Here is a 21952-nt window from a genome sequence, read left to right on the forward strand (position 1 = left end):
TGACTTAATCGTGGTACAATAGTTGCGATTGAAGCACATAGAGAGTAAAATCGCGAAGCGAGAGAACCTTCTGCGTCTCACGCGTCATGGAAGGAGCCGATGATATGTACCTAATCTAATATAAATATATATATGAGCGCGTGTTTTTACTTATTTCGACGATCTATTCCGCGAGTCGATCAATTTTTCTTTTAAACAACAATTTGCCACAAATTATCACGACCTCGATGCAATTTCACGCATTAGTACCACGTGTAAATAACGAGCGAAAACACTCTTTGTCACATAAAATCGACTAGATTAACCGATCTCGTCTACAAAATCTCCAGCGAAGTCACTCGCAACGCGATAAAGTTCGCAACATTCTGTCGCTCGTTTTATAAAGCAATACGTTCCTAATTTGTATCTACATGATTCATGCACGAAGGGAAACCGCGCACGAAATCGATCGAGTCGGCAGATGCGATGTTTCAGCGGTATTTCCGAGAAGAATTACGACCTGGAGCGCAAAGAGAAGATAGGAGAGAATCCGACCACGTACCGAAAAGCGCATCGTTCTATCTAACAAAAACACACAATTGGTCAAATGCTATCACTAGTATAGATGCTAGTCTATCATGTCATTAGAGTGCACGATTCGAGCGATAGATGTATCTTCCCTAACGACGATTATTGCGATCAGTTTCAGGCTTGATGTACGGAAATGTGAATTATCCATCGTACACGAGATATTATCTATCAGCCCCCGCTGCATGAAAGTAACAGCGAATTCGATTGGACACACTAGTGCATATTGAAGCCATTGTGCGCTGATTTTCTGTGTAAAAGTAAAATGCAAATATTTCAAATTATAAAATACAGATTTTACTTAACAGCACAATAAAGTGTATTGAAGTTTTCATAGTTTACTCCATTTTTATATTTATATTAAACACACATTTTTTCAATTTGTGTACAATGGCTTTAATGTACACAGTGCGCATTGAGTGTATCTAATCGAATTTGCTATAAAAAAAGGATGCGGTTTTCGTGCTTTCATGAAACGGTCTCTGTTTCGCAACGCGATTTTTTACGTTAGAACGACGTGCCAATAACACATTATGGTCCGCTTATCGTTGTTTTTCGTTAATACAAAAAGGAGGCGAGGCCTCTCCTTCAGCGCACCGTTTCCCGCAAGTTAAAGTAGACTGTAAAGCCGACAAATTCTGGTATCAAATTCGACACCAACAATTAATTTTCGTGCTACATTAGTACTATTGATGAAAATTGATACCATCTTCTACTAATATAAGTACGAGCCTAATTGATTGGTTTCATCGATTAATCTTAATACGAGTAATTAATTTTGGTACCATAAATTAATTTTAATACCACCATTCGCGATTGGCGATTCATCAAGTTTGATCGCCAATTAAGATCGATACCTTCCATTAATCGTAGTATTAACTGATAATTTTTGTCAACGCTCCTAATCGGAACGATACTTTTACGCCATTGACCAATTATACTCTTATTCAAATTTTTCTCTTATTAACTGCATTTATAAACTATCCACTCAATAACTACACAACGAATAGTATATTGCAATGACACGTGTATAACAGTTTAAGAATTTCTAAATCATCGAACATTTACGTCACATTCTTGATAAGTTCCCAAAGTACTTGAGTTTTTTCATTCGGGATTTAGAATTTTTAATAATTAAAAGATGATTATTCTGATACAATAATTTACCGATAGAAAATGTTAGTTTATAAAATATCGAGAGCACGAAAGAACATTCCGTATTTGGAAAATGCAGAGTAGAGTTTAGATGCCTTTCAGCTCTACAATTTTAACGAGCATATTTTGCCAATTCTGTAAAACAAATTCTTGTAAAACAAAATTCTCCTACATCATAATTATAATATTTGTATCCAAACTTGCCAAGGAGATTTCACTCTATTAAAGCTATCGATCGTTTATTAATTATAACAAATCTCTATAGAACATGGAATCTGTAATGCTATCTTGAAAACATTTATTATAATTCTACGTAGATTGCTGAAGTTTTTGTTATTCTTTATGAAACCTGTAAGATATACAGGATTCTCAAATATACTTCGTTCATTCAAGAATTACAGTAGAATCCATCTCAATTAAACGGATCTAATTCGAATCACAAGCACGTTTCTAATCGTAATCTACGCGTTGCGATGCAAATTTTTAACGACGCTCGTCTACGTTGTTGACTGAGATTACAGGCTTCTTTTCTTTTATTCGTTTTAATAACTGCAGGCGAATGACATTGAAGGATGAATAGAAATTTTAATTAAAAGCTCCTTTAACCGCTTTTTCTCTCCTTCTCTCTTTTTCTTCCATCCGCGCGCATCGACTGATTTTAATAATATTCTTTATCGACAGGAAACAATTGTTTGTACAATTACGTTTTATATTTTTACTCGCGCCGCGAGTCTCTTATTTTATTTTATATCCAACATTCAATATATCGGTATTCACGACTATATTAATTCGATATTATTTCCACAGTGATTATTAATCAATTTGATTCATCTTACGATAATATACAAATATACAGAGTGGCCTAACAATTGCATAGAGAATATTATATCTCGGATGCTAATCGGATTAATAAATCGGATTAATACCTATTTTATGAACAAATCCGAGTCAGCTTCATGTGCAAGTCATAAATTATTACGTTGAAAAATAATTAGCTCTAATATTAATTCTAATATGCTCAAACACAGTAAACATTAAACTATGATCTTTAAAACGTTCCGACAAAATTATTAGAAGAATAAAGGAATTATTTACCGGACAATTATAGTTGTTCCAACGTAATAATTTATAATCCATAACAAGAACCGAGATACGCGACGCACGTTTTGATTTCAAAGTACGTTTTTCCTATCATCGGCTGCTAGATCGCTTACACTTCTGTGTTATCTCGAAATCTTTTTATAATTTCTTACTACTTATTAATGTCTAAGAGTTACAACTTCTTTTCACGTAGAGACCAAAAAAGCTAATTTTCATTCGAGCCATTACCTATTGCGTTCATCCGTTTGCGTAGCATACGTTCAATCGACCGATTAGAAGAGACTCGTTTGCGAAAAGCCTGCGAATATAAGTGCAACGCATTTTTATTCTAGCCAGCAGTAATTCGCGCGGTTCACAATGTGTTCCAAGCGCAACTAAGTTATATTGCGTGGGAATTTCTCGTGTCACGCGCGATGCTACACCGTAGAAAAAGTATCTGAAGTTAACCGTGTTGTGCAAAAATTATCGTTGGCCTTCTTCAAACTGACAAGCTTGCCTATTATTATGCTCGGTTGTCTGATCGATTCTCTTTAAAACCCGCGGTACACGTATGTCGAGGTCGATACTAGCTTGTAAGTTACAACATGTGTATTTTGGAATGGCCCAGGTAATACGGCTGATTAATTTAAGTTAAACACGAAGATCTGTATCGTTTTAGATACGAACTTCAATCTACTTCAATTTATCGGTACTTCGCTAATTTATTCTCAAGATTAATTTCTCTTTAAAATAAGACAAACTTTTGAACATATACCTTCTTTCGAGCATAGATATGAACACTTTTATTACTCATTATTGAGTACACGTTAACTCAAGATAGATATAAATAACTCTTTCAGTTTATTTCGTCTATATAAAGAGATATTAAAAGCTGAAAGATCTTTAATTTCTTTAGAGTCTCTGTGCGCGGAAGGATTAGTTATTGTAGTAAAAATAAAAACTCAAATGCTGCAAATTACAGCGCAAACCGCGAGAAATATTGCTGAATTATCGGAAACGGATAACCAAACAATTACGGTGCAATCTGTAACGTATATATAATATCAGTGTGCTGTGCAGTATTCACAGCAGCATATACGAAAGGATAAATCAAGAACGAGACATAATGGATGTACTGCGGGCTTAATGATCGTTTCTGCCATTTGGAACCGATCATGCCAAAATATATACAACGTACGTCGATAATTCTGTGCATTATGGTAAGGCATCTTAAATGCATTCGTGAAAGCTTTTTAGAACACCGTTAAAGAACGAAAGAACCAAAATAGAGAATTCGTAAAATAGAGAATACTTTAGCTTCAACTAAAAATCTGTTTTATCGATTTCGATAGGAAGAGATCGCTCGTAAATAATGTTCGAAATGTATTTAAAGCATTAAGAATTTTCATATTCGGGTCAAAATAATATATGATGATGACTTACCAACTCGGAGCAAGGCACAGGATTCTCGACAGGAAATGACCAATTCATCCGTTTTCGCACGTGCCACAAGTTTCTCAACTTATTTGCCATGTGAAGAACGTCACGTTCTTGATGTTGCATATCCGTAGTACGTGTGTGACGCTTTTCCATAAATCTTAAATTAAAATATATGCAAGCAAAGTACATTGACCTCGGTGCACATTGTGTTCCTCGCGAGTACACGTCGATATATGCTACGTGCAGGATATGAGAAGAGAAAGAAAAAAGAAAAAAAGAGAAAACACGAAGCCTTCGTAATGAAAGGTGTCGAAACGTCGACGAGCACGCTGTCGAACGGATTAAAACGATCATTATGCAGTTACGAGGTCGATTCCCTTCGTATCGATTAGAATGGTAAATGGAATTAATCGTTCATTCTTTTTCTACACCGTACAATTGCAACGTGACAAAAAAGAAAAGGCTGATGACGTCCCGCGTAATAACGATCGAAATAAAGACCATCGCAAATCTCGTAAAAGCAAATTAATGCACCAGACGTAATTAGAAGAGGTTTGTTTGGTCGATTTCATCAGTTAACTCTTCAGCTATAGATTAATTTACTTTTTATCCTTCTCTTATTCCTATTCCGAAGAGTGCAAATAAATTAGGATTCAGATTAAACCTGACTGACGTTCAAATATCTAGACTGTTATTTTCGTAACAATCATATATCAATGATCATTATCATTGGAACTCCTATATATGAATTTCTCGCGGCAGTCAAGATACATGTTGAAGATTTAGTTACACCTATATCCAAGGAAATAGCGAGAAAATAATAAAAAAAGAAAGCACGAGTACATAGATTTTGTGAAGCGACTCGCGGAGTTTCGAGCAGAAATTTCGACTATCCGGAAATTAATATCCGCTTTTATCGCCTCCCGCACTCTGCTTCTCTCCACCGTTCCCTTAATCCACGAGCGCGACGGACATCCGCTGGATTTCTGGCGAACACGATAATATGTACATACGAGCCGTATTGCAGGTGCTACTCTCCGCATCCGCTGCACGCTGTAATAACATCGTATGCGAGGTACGTATCGATTTCTCAGCGGAGGGATGACGCGCGTGCTGGTCGACGATGCAATGCTTTCCCGCGGTGTGCCAGTATAAAATTAACGTTGTGTCACCCCTAAGCGATATTATTCCCCCTATCTAATCGACATTACCTCGTAATTCGCAATTCGTTGTGTTAGCACCTCACGCGGGCGCGTAACACCGTCGTCATATCACGGACGGTGGCCGGCATCGCCCTCTCGCAACGCCGATCTTGGATACGACCTGCATCGATCGATCGATGCAGATCCAAGAAAAGAAAAGGACGCATATCGCGATCGCTCGTGGCATGCGTCTCTCGTGCGTCTTACGCGCACGTAAGTCTCTCGCAATTGTTAATTATATACGAGACTCGCTCGTATGAGTATCTTTGCTTTCACCCTCGGCGAAATTCCACTGAAATTCCATTCGCGTTTACGGTACATCACAATTTCAGGCCAATTGCGCCGACTTCGATCAATTGTAATCCCGATTGTAATCCTCTGATGCAACATAAATTTCCTATCTTATTTAGAATTTCTGTATACTATTAGGATTACTAGTCAACCTTGTAGCTCTCACGGCGTAATCTAATCAAGCGAGTCTTACAGAATGAGTAATGGAGTGAAGTGGAGACTAACAGTGATAAACAAGTAGTTTACACGAGATTGAAATCACAGTCGGCTTTGAGCTGTTCTAACGTACTTACAGGGAATTAGAAAAAGCGATCTTCGTGCAAAGATTTAAATTTTAAAAAATTAACAGACTCAAATCAGATCAAATTAATCGTAATTACGATTTCAAAATTATATAATTTAAGACCTATTTATATTTAAGATTTATTTGTAATTTTTATGTATACAAAAATGTGCTTTTGTAGATACTTTAGATCAAGTATTTGTAATAATCAAGCGGTTTGTAAAAAATTTATGACGAGCTTGAATAATTTTATCAATTATATTATAACGGAGCAAAATTTGTCGTAAAAAGAAAAAATAGCAGTTTAGCAAGCCTCATCATGAAACTCCTGGAAATTATTACGAAATCCAGAATGAAATTAGAGTTGTGTTTGCGACAAGCAAAATTGTACGAAGCTATGTGCAAAATCTTTACAACCCCTAAAGCGCATCAGAGGATCATGAGGTTTCTGGTCTTCGTCTCAGTTACTAGACGGGACCATAATCCGGAAAGAGATAGCGAATCGTTTGTCCGGGACCAGTTAAGCTGAATCCTCGGTGCGAACGCGGATTTCGAGAGCCACTTCGCGGTCCTCAACGACCGACATTGTCACCTTCCTCGATGAGAACGTAAAGCTCATTCGAGTTAATTCTAACACCGCACTTCAAGGACATTCCTGAATCCGGATGACGAATTCGGCGAGGCGGAATCCACTGTGCAATTGTCGACATGGCGAATTCGCGAAACAGATGAGGATTTCCACAAGCTAATTAGATCCCTCGCCGTCGTCAACGATGATGTCACACTCTTTGTTTCTCATATTTACGAGACAGGACCTAGGATCATTTACACATCACCGTTGTTGCTGTCCTGCAGTCAACTATGCGAATATCTGGGCGAGCGGTGTGCTATTATCTCTCGCGAAATTTTTCCTCTTTCAAGTCTTGTTCCCACGGGGATCGACAGTAATTCGATTTGAATCGCTATTCCTCCTCGTTTATCTATCATCCTCGATCGAGTTATCATGGCTCGTGCCCTCCTCGTCGGGCACGAGCGACTGCCTGGTTATCGAACCGTCACAATAATAGCGTATGTCATAGTTAATAGGAAATTGTCGTTGATACGTGTCGCGTGTAAATGATGCGTGTGTGTTCGCGAGTGTCCGTTTTGGTGGTGGGTTTATTGTTGCCGGCGTTTTGACGTTTCCGTCGAGTTCTATGAGGGAGTCGGTGTGGGGCGTGGTGTCCTTTACGATCGCGCGTCGACGACTCGTGCGGAAGTGCGGCGACGTCGGGATTAAGGAGCGAGCATCTTCGACAGCTCCTCGTCCTGGAGGCAACCCTTCAGAAATTCTTCCTGCGTTAACTGCCCATCGTTGTTCTCGTCCATCTTCGCGAATATATTCTTCGCTCTTTCCTCTGCGCTGTCTGCCGGCCTATTGCTCGAACATGCGCCGAGCATGTCGTATATCGCCTGAAAACAGAACATAACACTTTGTTTCTTCACGTTGTATTCACGCTCACGTAGAATCAATGCATCACCCGTCACACGTTTGGAAAACCAGTCTATTTGGCATATCCGATACAAAGGATAGTTTTGCATCAATACCTTGGAGCACTGAAAACGACATCGTTTTCCGATGAAAGAGGAAATGTTCTCTATTTTTGATTCATAAAATGATATCAATTATTCTCGTTCCAAAGCATTGATACATTTCTAATTTATATTCGTAACGATTCGTAAGAGATCTCAAAGTTTAAGTTTAAGTTAATAAAGTAGATTTATATATAATAGAGATGTGCAATCAAGCATTTGTGAGGTTGAATCGAATCGAAACGAATTCTTTGATATGTTCGAAAACAAATCGAATTGAATTTAAAATTTTTACATCGAATCGAACTTTACGTCGAATCTTTTTTATTCAAAAAAAGTGAAGCAAATTTAAATCAATTTTTTCCGGATTTACATTAAAAGCTAATTTAAAAATAAAAAAGTGTTTTCAATAACGTTACAAATTTGTTTAAATAAACGAAAAAATAAATCATTTTTAATTTACAAGTAATACCAAAAAATAACCAATATGACAAAAGTGTATTAAAAACACGTCTTCTAATAAAAAATAAATTTTATTTCTGGCATTACTGTAACAAGCTGTATTCAGAAGTCAAAGCCGTTCAGCTTAACGGCTTATTCTTTAATATAATTAGTTTTTGCTTTTAATTCTTTATTGGATCTAAATGTATAAATCAATCGTAATAAAGAATCATAAGCGGCTTTGTCTTTTCAACGCAGCCAACAGAATTCAATGATAATCGATGATACACAATGATATATAAATAACTACACGTGCATCTAGAGAGAGCAAGAATTGATACGTTCCGATATAAAGACTGGTCGTACAGATAATATACGTAAGAAAGAGATATGCATAAATGAAGAAAATAAAATAGACAATTGATTCAAAATTTAACCATCGATTTAATAATTGAAAATTATTCGATTTCTCGAGTCTACTATAATTCAATTCGATTCGATTCGAATTCGAACTATTCACAAACCTTTATTATAGCGTCTTTTTATAAATTAAAGATATTAGTACATTTCCCCAGTTCACAAAAAAAATGTGAATTAATGTAGCAAGATTAATACACGTGCGTATACGTTGTAACTTTCATTAAACAGAGACTCTATATCGATTTTAATTATGTCACAATGCAATAACGTATATAATATATCATATTCCTCATCAGAATACTCAATAAGATGAATATATTTCAACGGATATTAAGTATTTCCAACGCATAAAAAGAAATATAGAAATATTTTTTTAATTTAATACGTTTATATGTGCACGTTCTTTCAAAAATACTATTTTTCCTAAGAAGATAGATAGAGCAGAAGTGTAGATTTACGTATCATGCATTACAAACGCAACAAAGTCGTAAATCATGAAAACCACGAACACAACCTTGGAGTCACGTTTTTTCAACAACAAGAGTCCGTCCTAAATCCATCAAGATGGAAGGTTACCGAGGCATACAAAAACAGTACCTGATTAATGAGCATTCAATGGCGACCACCGATGAGCTTTCGTTCTACGTACATAAACTATAAAATACATTCCATGCATCTATTTATTATTTTATAAATATACTTTTCAATAAAAATTTATATAAAGATTTATATTCGAATAAAGGTTTAAAATTTAAAAATTACGTGTCTCTAGCGAAACATAGAAGTGTACTGTATAACAATTTTGTACGTATATAACTTTTAATTTATTTACTTTGTATAATTAACTTTATATAAAATCAGTTTTATAAATATTATATTTTAAGTCATAATCATCTTATAAAAAATTACCAAATAAGCTTATACGAATATTATAAAAGTACTTATTGGCTGTAAAATTATCTTTAGCAGCGCAAAAAAATAAAAAAACTCCTTTTACTCATTTTATTTTGCAATTTTATTATCGTGAAATACATAATGCATTTGCAGTTCACCGGAAAATTGATAAGTTGAAAACGTATTATTATTTTTCTTATGCACGCGGTGTTTATAGATGAGCAAATCTCGACTAAATGATAAATCATGTTGCTCCAAAAATATAATTTATCGCACAGATACTTTTTTTGAGAGCCACTAAAGCGCACCAGTGATTCTTTATTTAGAATCTCTTTTCGTACTTTTTCCGATTAGTCCACTGTAAATCGCTTGGACAGAGATAAATGCGCGAAATTTATTATTTTCTCACCCAACAGTTAGACGTGAAAATAAAACAGATTAATTTTATCGCAAATTGGTAGACTCATCGATAAAAAACAGAATTATTTAAATAAAATTAATCTTCTTAGTTTTGTCTACATAATACATACTTATCGAAAAAAATTAATTAATCTTCAAACTATATATGCAGAATCATCTTATAAAAAAAAAAACATTCAAATGTGAATTACGTTGTACATAAATTTACAATATCTACTATGTAAATTATAATATCAATATACAATAATTATAGTAATTACTACAAGCTGCTGCTGTGTTGCTTTCACATAAAAAATTATATTTTTCTATATTCAGCGATTGTATACGGAACTATTGGTAATCAGTTAATTAAATCATTGAAATATGGAATCTCTAACCTATCTAATTTTATCTTAATGTATAAATTCAATGTATATATGATATTGGAATTAATGTGTAAATATCGGTATTTTGATTATATAATACACTCAAATTTTTTTTTCTGTTGAATTTCATTTGTCATCATAATAATGACCAGATTTAACTGATTCGAATTTAGAGAAGAATATTGAAAGAAAATTGCATATACATTTTTCGATTGATATAACCCATCTATTAAGTAGATTTAGTAGACAATTCAAAATTTAATAATAAAATTCTCAAAAGTAACTGTTACGTGTGATAACAAATCCATTATATGTCATCATGAACGACGTTCAAATGAAAATGACGTTCAAGTGGATGCATGAAAAATGGTTGTAGACGTCACCGTCATTATCAAACATCATGCACAATAATTGAGTTTCTCAACAACTATATTACATCGAATTTTGATCAAAGATTTGTATCTTCATGCTTATATCTTCATGCTTATAAAATTTAATTGACTCAAGAACTCATTAATTGATTACTACTTTGTAATGGTAGTTTTTGAAAGAAAATCATATTCATCACTTAATATGACACAGCTACTTTATTTGAATTTTGCTATTAAATTTTGAATTGTCTGTTTAAAAGTGCATTATACCGGAAAATAATTACGCACCATTTCCTTCCATTATAGCCACAATTGGTTATTTTCGTAATATGTTCGAACAATAAGTAATAATACATCATTTTGTAATAACTGTTTAAATAATAATTGTCTAGCATCAGCTTCTAAAAACTACCACCACGAGAAAAATGGTGGTCACTGTATATACAAATATTTTTGAAACAATGAAACGTTTGCTTGTGGAGATATTTGCAACAACCACTGTTAGGATACTCGGAGTGTCGAGAATGAAATGTACGGTCAAATGAGTTACAGTGGTTGTAGATGTTCACAGGTTAAATGCTAAACAAGGATGCACAGAGTTTCACCAAACATTCCATTGTTAATTTTCATCGAGGGCGGAAAGCCCTGGTTGCCGGAATTTCCGTGGAAGTCGCGGTAGTTCCGAACTTCTAATAGTGTAGAGATGAATATCCTAACGGACGCGACCAGACGGCTCGATGAGCTTTTTAATGAAAGCGATAACGTATCACAAAGTGTAAAGAATAAAACTTTTTCCGGCAAAACTTTTTACCGATAATTACAATTTACTTTAATCTTTTTTAAAATGATTTTCTCCACTTAGATTTAGAGAAATGATCATTTTTATAATACCAAGTAATCAGTTTTTTGTTAGGAATAAACAGATTTTTATGTATGATGTGTACAATTTTGTAAAAAATTAAAAATACCTGAGTATTTCATTTCCATAATTTTCAAGGGACCGATGTGACATAAAATCTTAAAAATTTTTAAATATGTTAAAATATTTTAATATTAAATATTAATATTTAATATTTGTGTAATATTAATATTTATATCATTTTAATATTAATTAAATTTCATTATATTATAGAAATTCGCTAAGTAATTAAATGGATAATACATCGACATAAAGTACAAAGCATCAATTATTTCAATAATTATTCCAATAATCAAACACATCTTATTTTTATTTATTGACGAAAGATCGGTATTATTATATTTCAATCATCCAATTTTTGCTAAATATTCTATTTCATTCCGCATAATATAATTAATTATAATTATATTATCGCAGAATGAGAGGCATTTTAACGTATAAATATTTTTTTTTCGTATAAGAATAGATTTGAATAAAAAAACAAAATAATAAAAAGCTGCGTTACATTTATAATATAATAATACTTTTATAAAGCATAACATTGTCGCTGCGTTTTTATATGATTTTCTACACTCTGTTAGTATACAAACGCGTTTCTCTATTCACTCGGATTTATACCTGAATATAATGTGATAATTAGCTTCTCAAGCGTGATTCTATCTTCGTGTCCTAATTTTCGGGTTTTATTCCGCGCAATAATCCTAAGTTTCTCCTAAAATATATCCCTGGGAAGTTTAAATATTATTAGTTCCTTTTGCGTTTGTAGAACACCTCTAGACTTTTGGCAATCCCACTCCTTTTGTTTTATGCCACAATGTTATATTCGATTAAAATTTTTACTGTAAAAAATGGCATATTTTTCTCATATAAAGACGCGTAAGACAAAATTGTGACTCTCATAATATTAAATTTAAAGGCAACATTTGACCTGTAATTTTATACGTGCTTACAATTATTATTGCAAAATATGTTGCAGAATTATCGCAATACATTCGTGCAAATAAATGAAAATTCAATAAAGACCATGCTGCCATTTAAAAATTAAAGCGTGCTTTTGCTTCACGCATGGAGAGTGTGACCTAGTAATTTCGCGGAAATTTATTATGCAATAGGTCGCACGTTACAAAGTTTCCATTCGTCTCGGTTAGTGCCCGCTACACCGAGCGGCACAGAAACTTTAATTACTTATTTAAAAATGAGACGCGACAGCTGTATTTAACGAAGCCTCGCTTCTGGTGTTCCGAGAAAGATATGGCCGTCAAGTGGCATAGCTACGTGGTTACATCGACATCCGTTCTCTCGCGAAGAGGGTTCATGAAATATTAGCGCGTCGATATTCGCTGCACACGCCGCTCAATACGCCGTAAAAAAAAAAAAAAAAAAAAAACAAGCGCCAAGGTATAATAGACAAATGCGGGAAAACAGTATTGATTTATTATCATGCAATCACGTGTTAATTATGCAAATCAGTGTTGACGTTGACTAATATTTATTTATATTCGTCACAATGGAAAATTGTTTATACTTGCATCTCGTTACGAACGATCTTGAATATCGCGTTGAATATGAAGAAAAAAATAGGATTTAGTGTGTATCGATAAAATGATATCAATTCGTACTGTATTCTTATTATGTATGCATTATTAAGTCTCTCATCGTGAGAGAAGTGTAACGACGTTACATGTGCCACATGCAATTAAACATGAAATTATGAACTTGCGATACGGAGAAGAAAAAAGTCGTGCATTTTTTAAATGTAAATATATTGTGCTGAATATATCAGAATCTCTTTTTCTCTCTCTTGATTAACTATGCCGATAGTACTGACGTCAAGTGATAAAAAATTCTGTATTCTGTCGGAAGAGTTGCGGTCGAGTGCAACTAAGTGGAGATAAATCGAAGCGCATGCATTTTTCATGAGTTACGGTACCTGGACGATCTTCGTCATTTCCTGCATATCGATAACGCCGTTGCCGTCAACGTCGTACATGCGGAACGCCCATTTCAGTTTTTCTTCCGGCGTGCCGCTGGACGTTACGTCAATCGCCAATAGGAATTCCTGCAACAAAAGCCGATGGTATCCTGTATCAGTAACGTTGTCACAGCTGCGCGATATCAAAACTTTTATTTCTTCGCTACAAAAGAATCTCCCTTTTGTGTGAAACGAAAATCTATTTCCCAAAATGTAGCTATGATACGCATTGAAGGGAGAACCGACTTCAAGATGCCATAATTCAAGCAGCTTTGCCAAAGCTATGGAAAATATTTATCCACTTGAAATACAACGATTCGAGAAGAAATCAGCTAAGCTCGTCTTAACATCAAAGGTTGAACGATTAAAATGTTAAGATCTAAACATTGATTTTAAAAAGTTTACTCAAATATTAAAATGTATAATTTTTTAATTCTTCAGATATTTTCAAATCTTCAGAAATTAAAATAAGAAGACATTATTCCTCTCTAAAAATAAATTATTCTGCTTTCTGAATTTTTTTTCTTTCCACCAATATAATTGTAGAAAAATTATAGAAGAATTGCTTAGAAGTAATTCTTAAATTAAATTTTAAAAAGTACTAAAATTATAGATAATCTATCATAAAATACATATTTTGCATTGCATAAAACTTTAATTCTTTTTCGAGAAATCTATTTTCTTGTTATATTTTCGAGAAATAAAAAAAAGACAAAATCTCAAAAAAATACAATATTTAAATATTGAACAAAAATTAAAAAGTTCTTTAAGTAATTCCGATATTCCCTATAAGAACTTTCTGAACTTTTAAAAAAAAAGCCGGAGTGACTTAGATGTTTAATTTTTAATTTTTCTTTATTCTAATTTTTTATCTTATATTTTTTAAATTATTACATAATGAAATTCTATACAATAATCTAATTTCATAACTGCGAAATTCTTTTTTATGAAAGATTTTTTTGGAAATTTTGAATAGTAAATATTAAACGTCTTGTATATCTTCTCGCCAATAATACTCTTAATATTCCAGAAATTTGTTATCAAATCATCTCGCGTTGCGAATATACCGTCTTGAAGTTATGACTCCTTTTATAAGCATCATGTCTTTGTCACGTGTTACCGGGCCAAAATCGCGTAAGCGTAAAGCTCTGGATCGTGATACGATGTTACAATGGCGGCTGTGATCGTGTCGGATGAATTTGTCCATGGAATCCACGCGGGTATTCTCGCCCCAGGCCGATACCTTTCGAGTACTACCGAGTCGTTAGAGAGCCAGTACGTTCCAGGCAGAACTGGGTCACCTGCCGCCCGAGGTAGACAAACGAGACGAGGGCTTTATAGGACGAAGAGAGGGTGGACGGAGGGCGAGCCGGCTCTTTGCTCTTCCTGACCTCTGAAGTGTCACTTCTCGTATTGACCTCAGAGAAAAAGAAAAAGAGAAAGAGAGGGAGAAAAAGGAGAAGACCATTTCCCTTCTAAGACTAGCTTTAGGCTCACACTTATTTCAGATGCAGCTTACCCGCGAAGCTCGCGAAAGAACCCGTGGAAAAGCCCTGACATTACCGGAGAAACGACGACCGATACCAGGGAAAGAAAACATCTTTGTGATGCCATTAACTGTGGCCTTACAGACACCACGCTCGTGAGAATGGACGCGAGGCGAATATATGAGATTGGAGCGAAGTGGTTTTCCCGAGGTAAAGTTTTCTCAACAACACTCGCGATTGTATTCCTAGAGTGGATATTAAAACATTATTTCGAATGCATAAAGCAATTATGCAATCAACCGTCTCGATAAAATTAATTTGTGTCGGATTTGGTAAGTGTATTGAAAAATTTATACATGTAATATGTAAAAAAGATTCTAGAATTTAAACTTTAAAAAGCAATTATTACTTTACTAAAAACTTTAAACTTTTTTAGTAATTCAAAATCTTAAAAAAAACTTATACTAATATATATCCTACATATTTATGAATGTTTTCATTACTGACAATTATAAAATGAGATTTTATTACTAAGTAAAAAAATTATTTTTCACTTATAATGCAATAAAATGAAACAAGGATTAGCTTATTCATAATATATTCCTGATATTCCTGAACATAGATTAAGTCTAATATTATTATATAACATTTAAATTAAATAACGTATCATCAAGATCAATTCTTGCTCATAAATTATTTATGATTACTTTATCTCATAAATTACTTCCTGTAAATTGTAATAACTTATCTAAACAACTTGATATTCAGATTATTTTAAAATTAATATAACAATAGATTTCACATTTATTATTCAGAGTCAGTTATACGGCTTCAGGCAGAGCGTGACGTGGATATGGAAAAAGTTACAGTACTTTGAAAATCCCCACATCGTTTACGTTAAGCTAAGAAAGTGAAGGCACAGGAAAGAACGTGGGTTCTCACAATTTTTGGCATTAATTTGATTTGTATGTTACACTCCACTATAGTTTATGTATCAAATTTATCATCGTCTAAAGCTCGTAACAAGTTTACAATCTTTGATATGTAAACTTTCTTCATATTTATTTAAAAAATGAATAATGGCGATCGAAAACGTTTTAACAGAGAAGTTTTGGACGTTATTAACGTTAAGATAATTCCTATTAAATCACACATTACAAAATATTAAAATATATAAAGTTAGTACTATCATTATAACAATCGACTTTTGATGTGTAGAAAATATGTTCATTAAAAAAGAAGAGAAATTCTAAATATTTTGCTTATTTTAATATCTCTCTACAGTCATTTAATAATTTCATTTATATATTTTTAATTGTAATTTTGAATTAACTATATATAAATAATTTCTTGTAAAATAAAAAATAAAAAAAATATGTATATATTTATACATATAAATAGTCTACATCTCATTTCAATAAAATCTTTTATAAAATTTATAATTTTAGACAGAGTTATATTTAGATGTTTAATATTAAGACACACACACACACACACACACACAACACACACACACACACAACACAGACACTAAAAGATTTCCTTTTGTGTTTTCAGTTATTTATCAATCCTTCGGAACGCAATTTCTTCAAAGTTCAGAAAATCCAAGATATATATTTCTTGTTTGTTACTTGAAACAATCTGAAGCACAAACGCATTCTTTAATTGAGATAAAATGTTTCTTTGACTGTGAGTCTTCCTTTGACTGCATATTTACGTCTTAAGAACAAATATCTAATCTCGAAGCCGATATAATTGCCAAAGCTATACAGAATGTGTTTTAAGAAAAAACATACACGGTTTTCCCGCAGACTTATTTTAATTTTTACGTTATGTTTTTAATCACAAAAATCGTGTATTACACTAAAATCTTTTTGCGAATCATCCATGCTTTGTATGCCATTAAAATTATAATACGAAATGTAAATAGTAAATTTAAATGCATATGTGTGATGCATATATATATGTGTGATATATATATATATATATCATATATCTATATATTGTATATATTTATATTATATAATTGAGTTACATATGCTGAGAGATCCGTTAACATTGATTTGCTCTTTGAATAATTTCTATCTTTTAATCTACAATTTTCGTACTCAAATTATAGATATATGTATTGTAAGTATACAAAGAATTCATCATTTTACAAGAATTATATAAAACATAATGTTAAAGATACATCAAATAAAAAGTATGAAACCTATTCTCGTTTATAGAGAGATAAGACTGCCATTTAGTTTTCATACTTAGTAGTATGAAAGTAGTATCCTTAAATTATATAAGTTACGATCCATGTATACTATTATTTCCGTAGTTTACAAACTTTATGCTTTCAACACTTAGCTGTTAAAAGTTTAAAGTAATGTTTCGTCGTGCAAAGTAAAAACAACGAGTGAATGCAGTACAAAATACGGGAAGGACGTACGTTTCAAAACGAACTAAACAACTTCGAACATTGAAAAATGAACCTTCAAACACGAATGTTCCGAAGTAGATTTTCAAAATGGATCTTAGTGTCCAACACTAATGGAAATGCAGTCTCAGGATTGCGATCGAGGACTTTTTAAGAAAAAGAAAAAGGTCAAACCTATTCGTGATTCAAAGACGGACATAAAAGTACAGGAAAGCTTTTTGTAAAACATACACTTTTTTCTTGCACACGGGTAACATGATGTATGACCTTTTACTTTATCACAACGTTCACTACGTAAGTGAACACCCTAAACATTTTATTTTATATAACTGTATTCAGTATGTAAAACTCGAAGTTCTATTAAGAAATCTTTAAAATATTTCTAATGACTTTAGTTTTATAAATAAAATCATGATCGTAACATAGGTAAATAAAAATTGTTTAAAGCTATCGCAAACGTATAACGCGAAACTTAAACTCGTAAATATTTGTCCTAAATTTTTTACCGAGTACGTTTTGTAATTATTTTATTTATCATAATTCAAAAATTACATTTTTCTAATTGTTACACTTTTGAAACTGACAATGAGAGAATAATATATAGAATTAATGTACATAATTGAAAAAAACTATTTTGTAATTACAAATAGTTTATTGAACAATGTATATCAATTCCATAATATAAAAATTGTATAATTTATTGTCGGTAGCTACAGTTGCTACAGTAAACTGATTGAAATAAGTTGATTCTTCCTCTATATTCTGATATTAAACAATTAATATCAACCTAAGAAATTAATGAACTAATATAATTTATCTACTAGAGAATGAAATAAATGTAAAATATTATCAAGTGATAAACGGAAGTAAATTGTATATATATATACACATATACAAAATAAAATTAGGAATCACTCTCTCAAAACGTCCTTTCAAAATAAGCTTTGGAGAGAAATCTATCGAGTTAACTTGCAGTCCTAAATGGTGTGTCCGGGGGCCAACAATGCAATTACATGGTACGTCGCGCGAAAAGTTTCTGTTGAGGAGAAAGTGTAACTAAAGCTTATTTTCCTCAAAATCTTCGCAAATTCTAAAATAGTAGAGAAGCTATATTAGTTCCTCAACAAAAGAGCGATATTTGGCTTAGTTATTAAAAAAAATAACTTTTACGTTCTATTAAAAAAAATAACTTTTACGTTCTATTTTTAAACTATATTACATATTTGTACATACATAAAATGTGTAGGATTGCTTTCTTTGCTTTTAATTTGTTTGATGTCGAATGTTTCAATAGTTTCAAAAGAAACGACAAACTTGTCAAAATATATAACACATTTTTCATAAGTAAGATAATGTGTAAAATAAATTAAAATTTTTTATTCAAATAAAACATTAATTTATAATATATTAATTTAATGTTAAAATAATAATAAATAAATAAAACTTAAATTTTGCATATTGAATAATTTTGTTACAATATTTTCTTTTATATATCTTTTATCATATTCATGAATTGATTTAATCTTTTTTTTAAAAAGATTATACTTTAATACAAAAAGCTAAGCGATATTTAAAATTAAAAAATATCTTTTTTAGATGTGTTATACGTAAAACATTGTGCATGCATTTAATACCGTTCGAGTAACTTCCGACAGAAGTATACAGAAGATACCATATAAATCCCCTCACAAAGAAGCAGAGGAATATATGTATCAACGTGCTGACATTGAAGAATATTTGTCATGTCACTCGTAATATATTAGGATACACTGAGCGAGTGCAAAGCACTGTTTATGCAGAATGAGCTGTTTTCGATTCCTGAGATTTCAGTCTAAAGGAAAGACGATAAATGTGAACGGAATCTGAGTTCTTCTAAATAAGAAAAGTTGCAAGAATGCTGAAATAGCTGACCCGTCCGTCATTTATCACCGTTCCGTCGGAATTGTTCGAAAAATAAGTTTAAATTGCCGGAAGTTCTAGCTAAATCTCTAATGGCTTTTCAATGTGCGAACTGCTTGAATTAGTTCATTACTCCCTCCCTGCGAAAGTTGTTGAAGTTTAATTAGAGAAAGTTTGTCGTCGAGCAATATACAAAATATTTTCGATTATTTCAAAAACATAAAATATATTAATATATATTTGTATATACAGATATATTTGAGATTTATGCAAGAATTTTAAGTCGTACGCACTTTTAAGAAAATTATAAGGACAATCTTGTAGGCTTATATTATTTAAACAAGATCGCATATTCGTTTGTTCATTCCAAATTTGTTATTATTAGCTCTTCGTAATATCGATTATAGAATTAATTTAAAAATGATAAATTTTTAAATAATTGCTGCATCATGAAGCGTAAAAATGAAATAAACTTAAAATTTATGTGAAAATATTACGTAAAAATTTATTTGGGGAAGTTAAAAAATATATAAAAATATATAAATATAAATATATATAAAATATATAAAGAGATAAGAATAGCAATTGTAGATATTCTTCAAGTTGCTTTTTAAAGAGACAAAAGGAAAGACCAACTCACTCTCTCTCTCTCTCTCTCTCTCTCTCTCTCTCTCTCTCTCTCTCTCTCGCATTTAATAAAAATACTTACAATTAACAAGTAAGAAGATAAATATAATATATAAGAAACTAATTTTCAGTTTCAATTCATCACGATTAACTTCATAACATCGAACAACGCTATCAAATTTCTCGCTGAAAAAGATACATACATTCTTTCCATGAATTTCATCTTGTTATAACTGCTATTATTATCGACGACATTCTAGAAGACGTTGTACTATAAAGAGAAGCTCTTCTCATTTAGACGATGTCGTAAGAGTCAAATTCAGTCGACGACTTTGTTGGATTTTCCTCAAAGAAAAATAAGCAAAAAACCTGATGTTATTATATCCATAAGGAACATGATGGGAGAAGGAGAAAGTGAATCCGCAAAAGAAAGAGCGGATTTTTATATTATATATAGACGGCTATTCATCTCGATGGGATAATAAGAATCGAATAGAGACTACTGTTTGGCTCAAGTGTCTCGGCCATCGATAAAGCTCACATATTTTCAGCTTACGCTGAGGGCTGCAAATGTTTATACTTTTAACGATACTATTCAAATGTTGCGATATTATTTGAAGCGACACATTGCAATTGCGCGAGAAATCACGTCTTATTGCAGGTTTACTTAATATCGGAATAATAATCGTTTAGAGTTTACGTGTATATGCTGCACATAAACAGAACTTCGGCTCGCGATGAAGTTACAATAGAGCTTACATATCGATGAAACTCCGGCGAAACTTTGTCATCTCAACGCGAAATTTCTTAAGTGTTGCATGACCACGAGATACAGGCGCGAGGCAGATTGCATCTTACAACTGGCCGGGTATTAAACGTCCGCATCGATGGACTGCTTGGACAAAGTTAGTATATTCGTGATTTGGAATATAGATTAGTTTGTTTTAGCATGTTCAATATTACTTCTAAAACAATGAACAATAATTTATTGTGTATAGTTTGTTGTTATTTCTGCAATGTTTTATATAAAAAGAAAGCAATTCTAATCATTGTACTTTCGTACGTAATAAAATATAATTTGTAAAATTACAGTCATTCTGCGTATTCTCATTTTGAATAATTTACGTCAAATATATAGTCTCTCTTTCTCTTTTCTACTATTTGCATTCGAATAAAATTTTAATGAAGGAATTGGAAGCAGATGTCTGTTTTTCATTCAAAAAGTTTATAACAGAAGCGAGCTATGGCAATTTAATACCTTGATAATTTTCGCAAGTTAAGCTTTACAAATGTAAATAGATAATAAACTTAGTATTTTAATTAGTTTCAAGTAATACCCAACTTTACATTTCAGTTAGTTTTAATAAATCACACTTTAAGAATTGATAAGAAATCCCATATTTCACTTACAATTAGTTTGTAAATAGGTAACTTCGTATTTTGATTAATTACAAAAGGATTTTATTTTTGCAGAACTTTAAATTAAAAACTAAATCTCATAATATATTCAATATATTGAGATGTAAAACAATAATTTTTCATAAAATTTTTATTATTAAAATGAAATATTATTAAACGTGTATAAGTACATTATATCGTTAAATGTTACATAGAATCTTATGTTATGTAAAACTTTCCGATAAAATAAGATATAAATATTTTATTATAAGTATATATAACACAATATTTATAAATAAGGGCCTTGATTTAAGCGAATGAGTAATTTATACATTAACATGAAAGTTTGCATAAAAAACAACTTGAAGTTAGCTTGCTCCACAATAATTCTGTAAGAAAAAACGCATTCGCTGAGCAGACGATTAGTTGCTACAACGCAACGTGATATAAAGACAGGAAATGGAATTTTATGCAACATATTAGGTTAAGTAAAAAGTCATCGCGTTTTTTTAAAAGACATCTATCAGTAAAAACCGCAATTACTTTCTTACCAACAATATAAATATATCTTAATAGAGTAAAGTTTCAGCTTTAAAAATCTCTTTTTTAAATTATACGATACGACAATTTTTAATGGAGTTATGAGCAATTAAAGTCAAAATAATTCTTTTATTTAATCCGCGATAACTCAGTAATCAAAAGTCGTAGGAATATTTAAAAAAAA

General features: G+C 32.1%; 2 protein-coding genes and 1 long non-coding RNA gene across 6 annotated transcripts in view; 1 reads left to right on the forward strand and 2 right to left on the reverse strand.

Moving 5' to 3' along the window:
* The window catches only part of LOC108757279 (neurocalcin homolog), a 194457-nt gene that overhangs the window by 15564 nt on the left and 156941 nt on the right, over positions 1 to 21952 (reverse strand). The gene's annotated exons all lie outside the window — the stretch shown is intronic.
* The window catches only part of LOC108757281 (neuronal calcium sensor 2), a 71657-nt gene continuing 56195 nt past the window's right edge, over positions 6491 to 21952 (reverse strand). For both annotated transcript variants that reach the window (XM_018501751.1, XM_018501750.1), the window contains exons 4-5: positions 13351 to 13479; positions 6491 to 7470 (exon numbers count right to left, since the gene is read on the reverse strand). In XM_018501751.1, coding sequence (XP_018357253.1) covers positions 7294 to 7470; positions 13351 to 13479 — 306 coding nt within the window. In that variant the 3' untranslated portion in view covers positions 6491 to 7293. The remainder of the gene's footprint in view (positions 7471 to 13350; positions 13480 to 21952) is intronic.
* Positions 13406 to 15849, forward strand: LOC108757282. Of its 2 annotated transcripts, none has more exons than XR_001939898.1 (3): positions 13406 to 13747; positions 14901 to 15089; positions 15715 to 15849. It is a non-coding gene; the product is annotated as an uncharacterized LOC108757282 (long non-coding RNA). The 2 variants fall into 2 exon arrangements; XR_001939899.1 differs by having other exon boundaries at positions 15719 to 15849.

Source organism: Trachymyrmex septentrionalis, unplaced genomic scaffold (genome assembly GCF_001594115.1).
Source record: "Trachymyrmex septentrionalis isolate Tsep2-gDNA-1 unplaced genomic scaffold, Tsep1.0 scaffold136, whole genome shotgun sequence".
Taxonomy (NCBI): Eukaryota; Metazoa; Arthropoda; class Insecta; order Hymenoptera; family Formicidae; genus Trachymyrmex; species Trachymyrmex septentrionalis.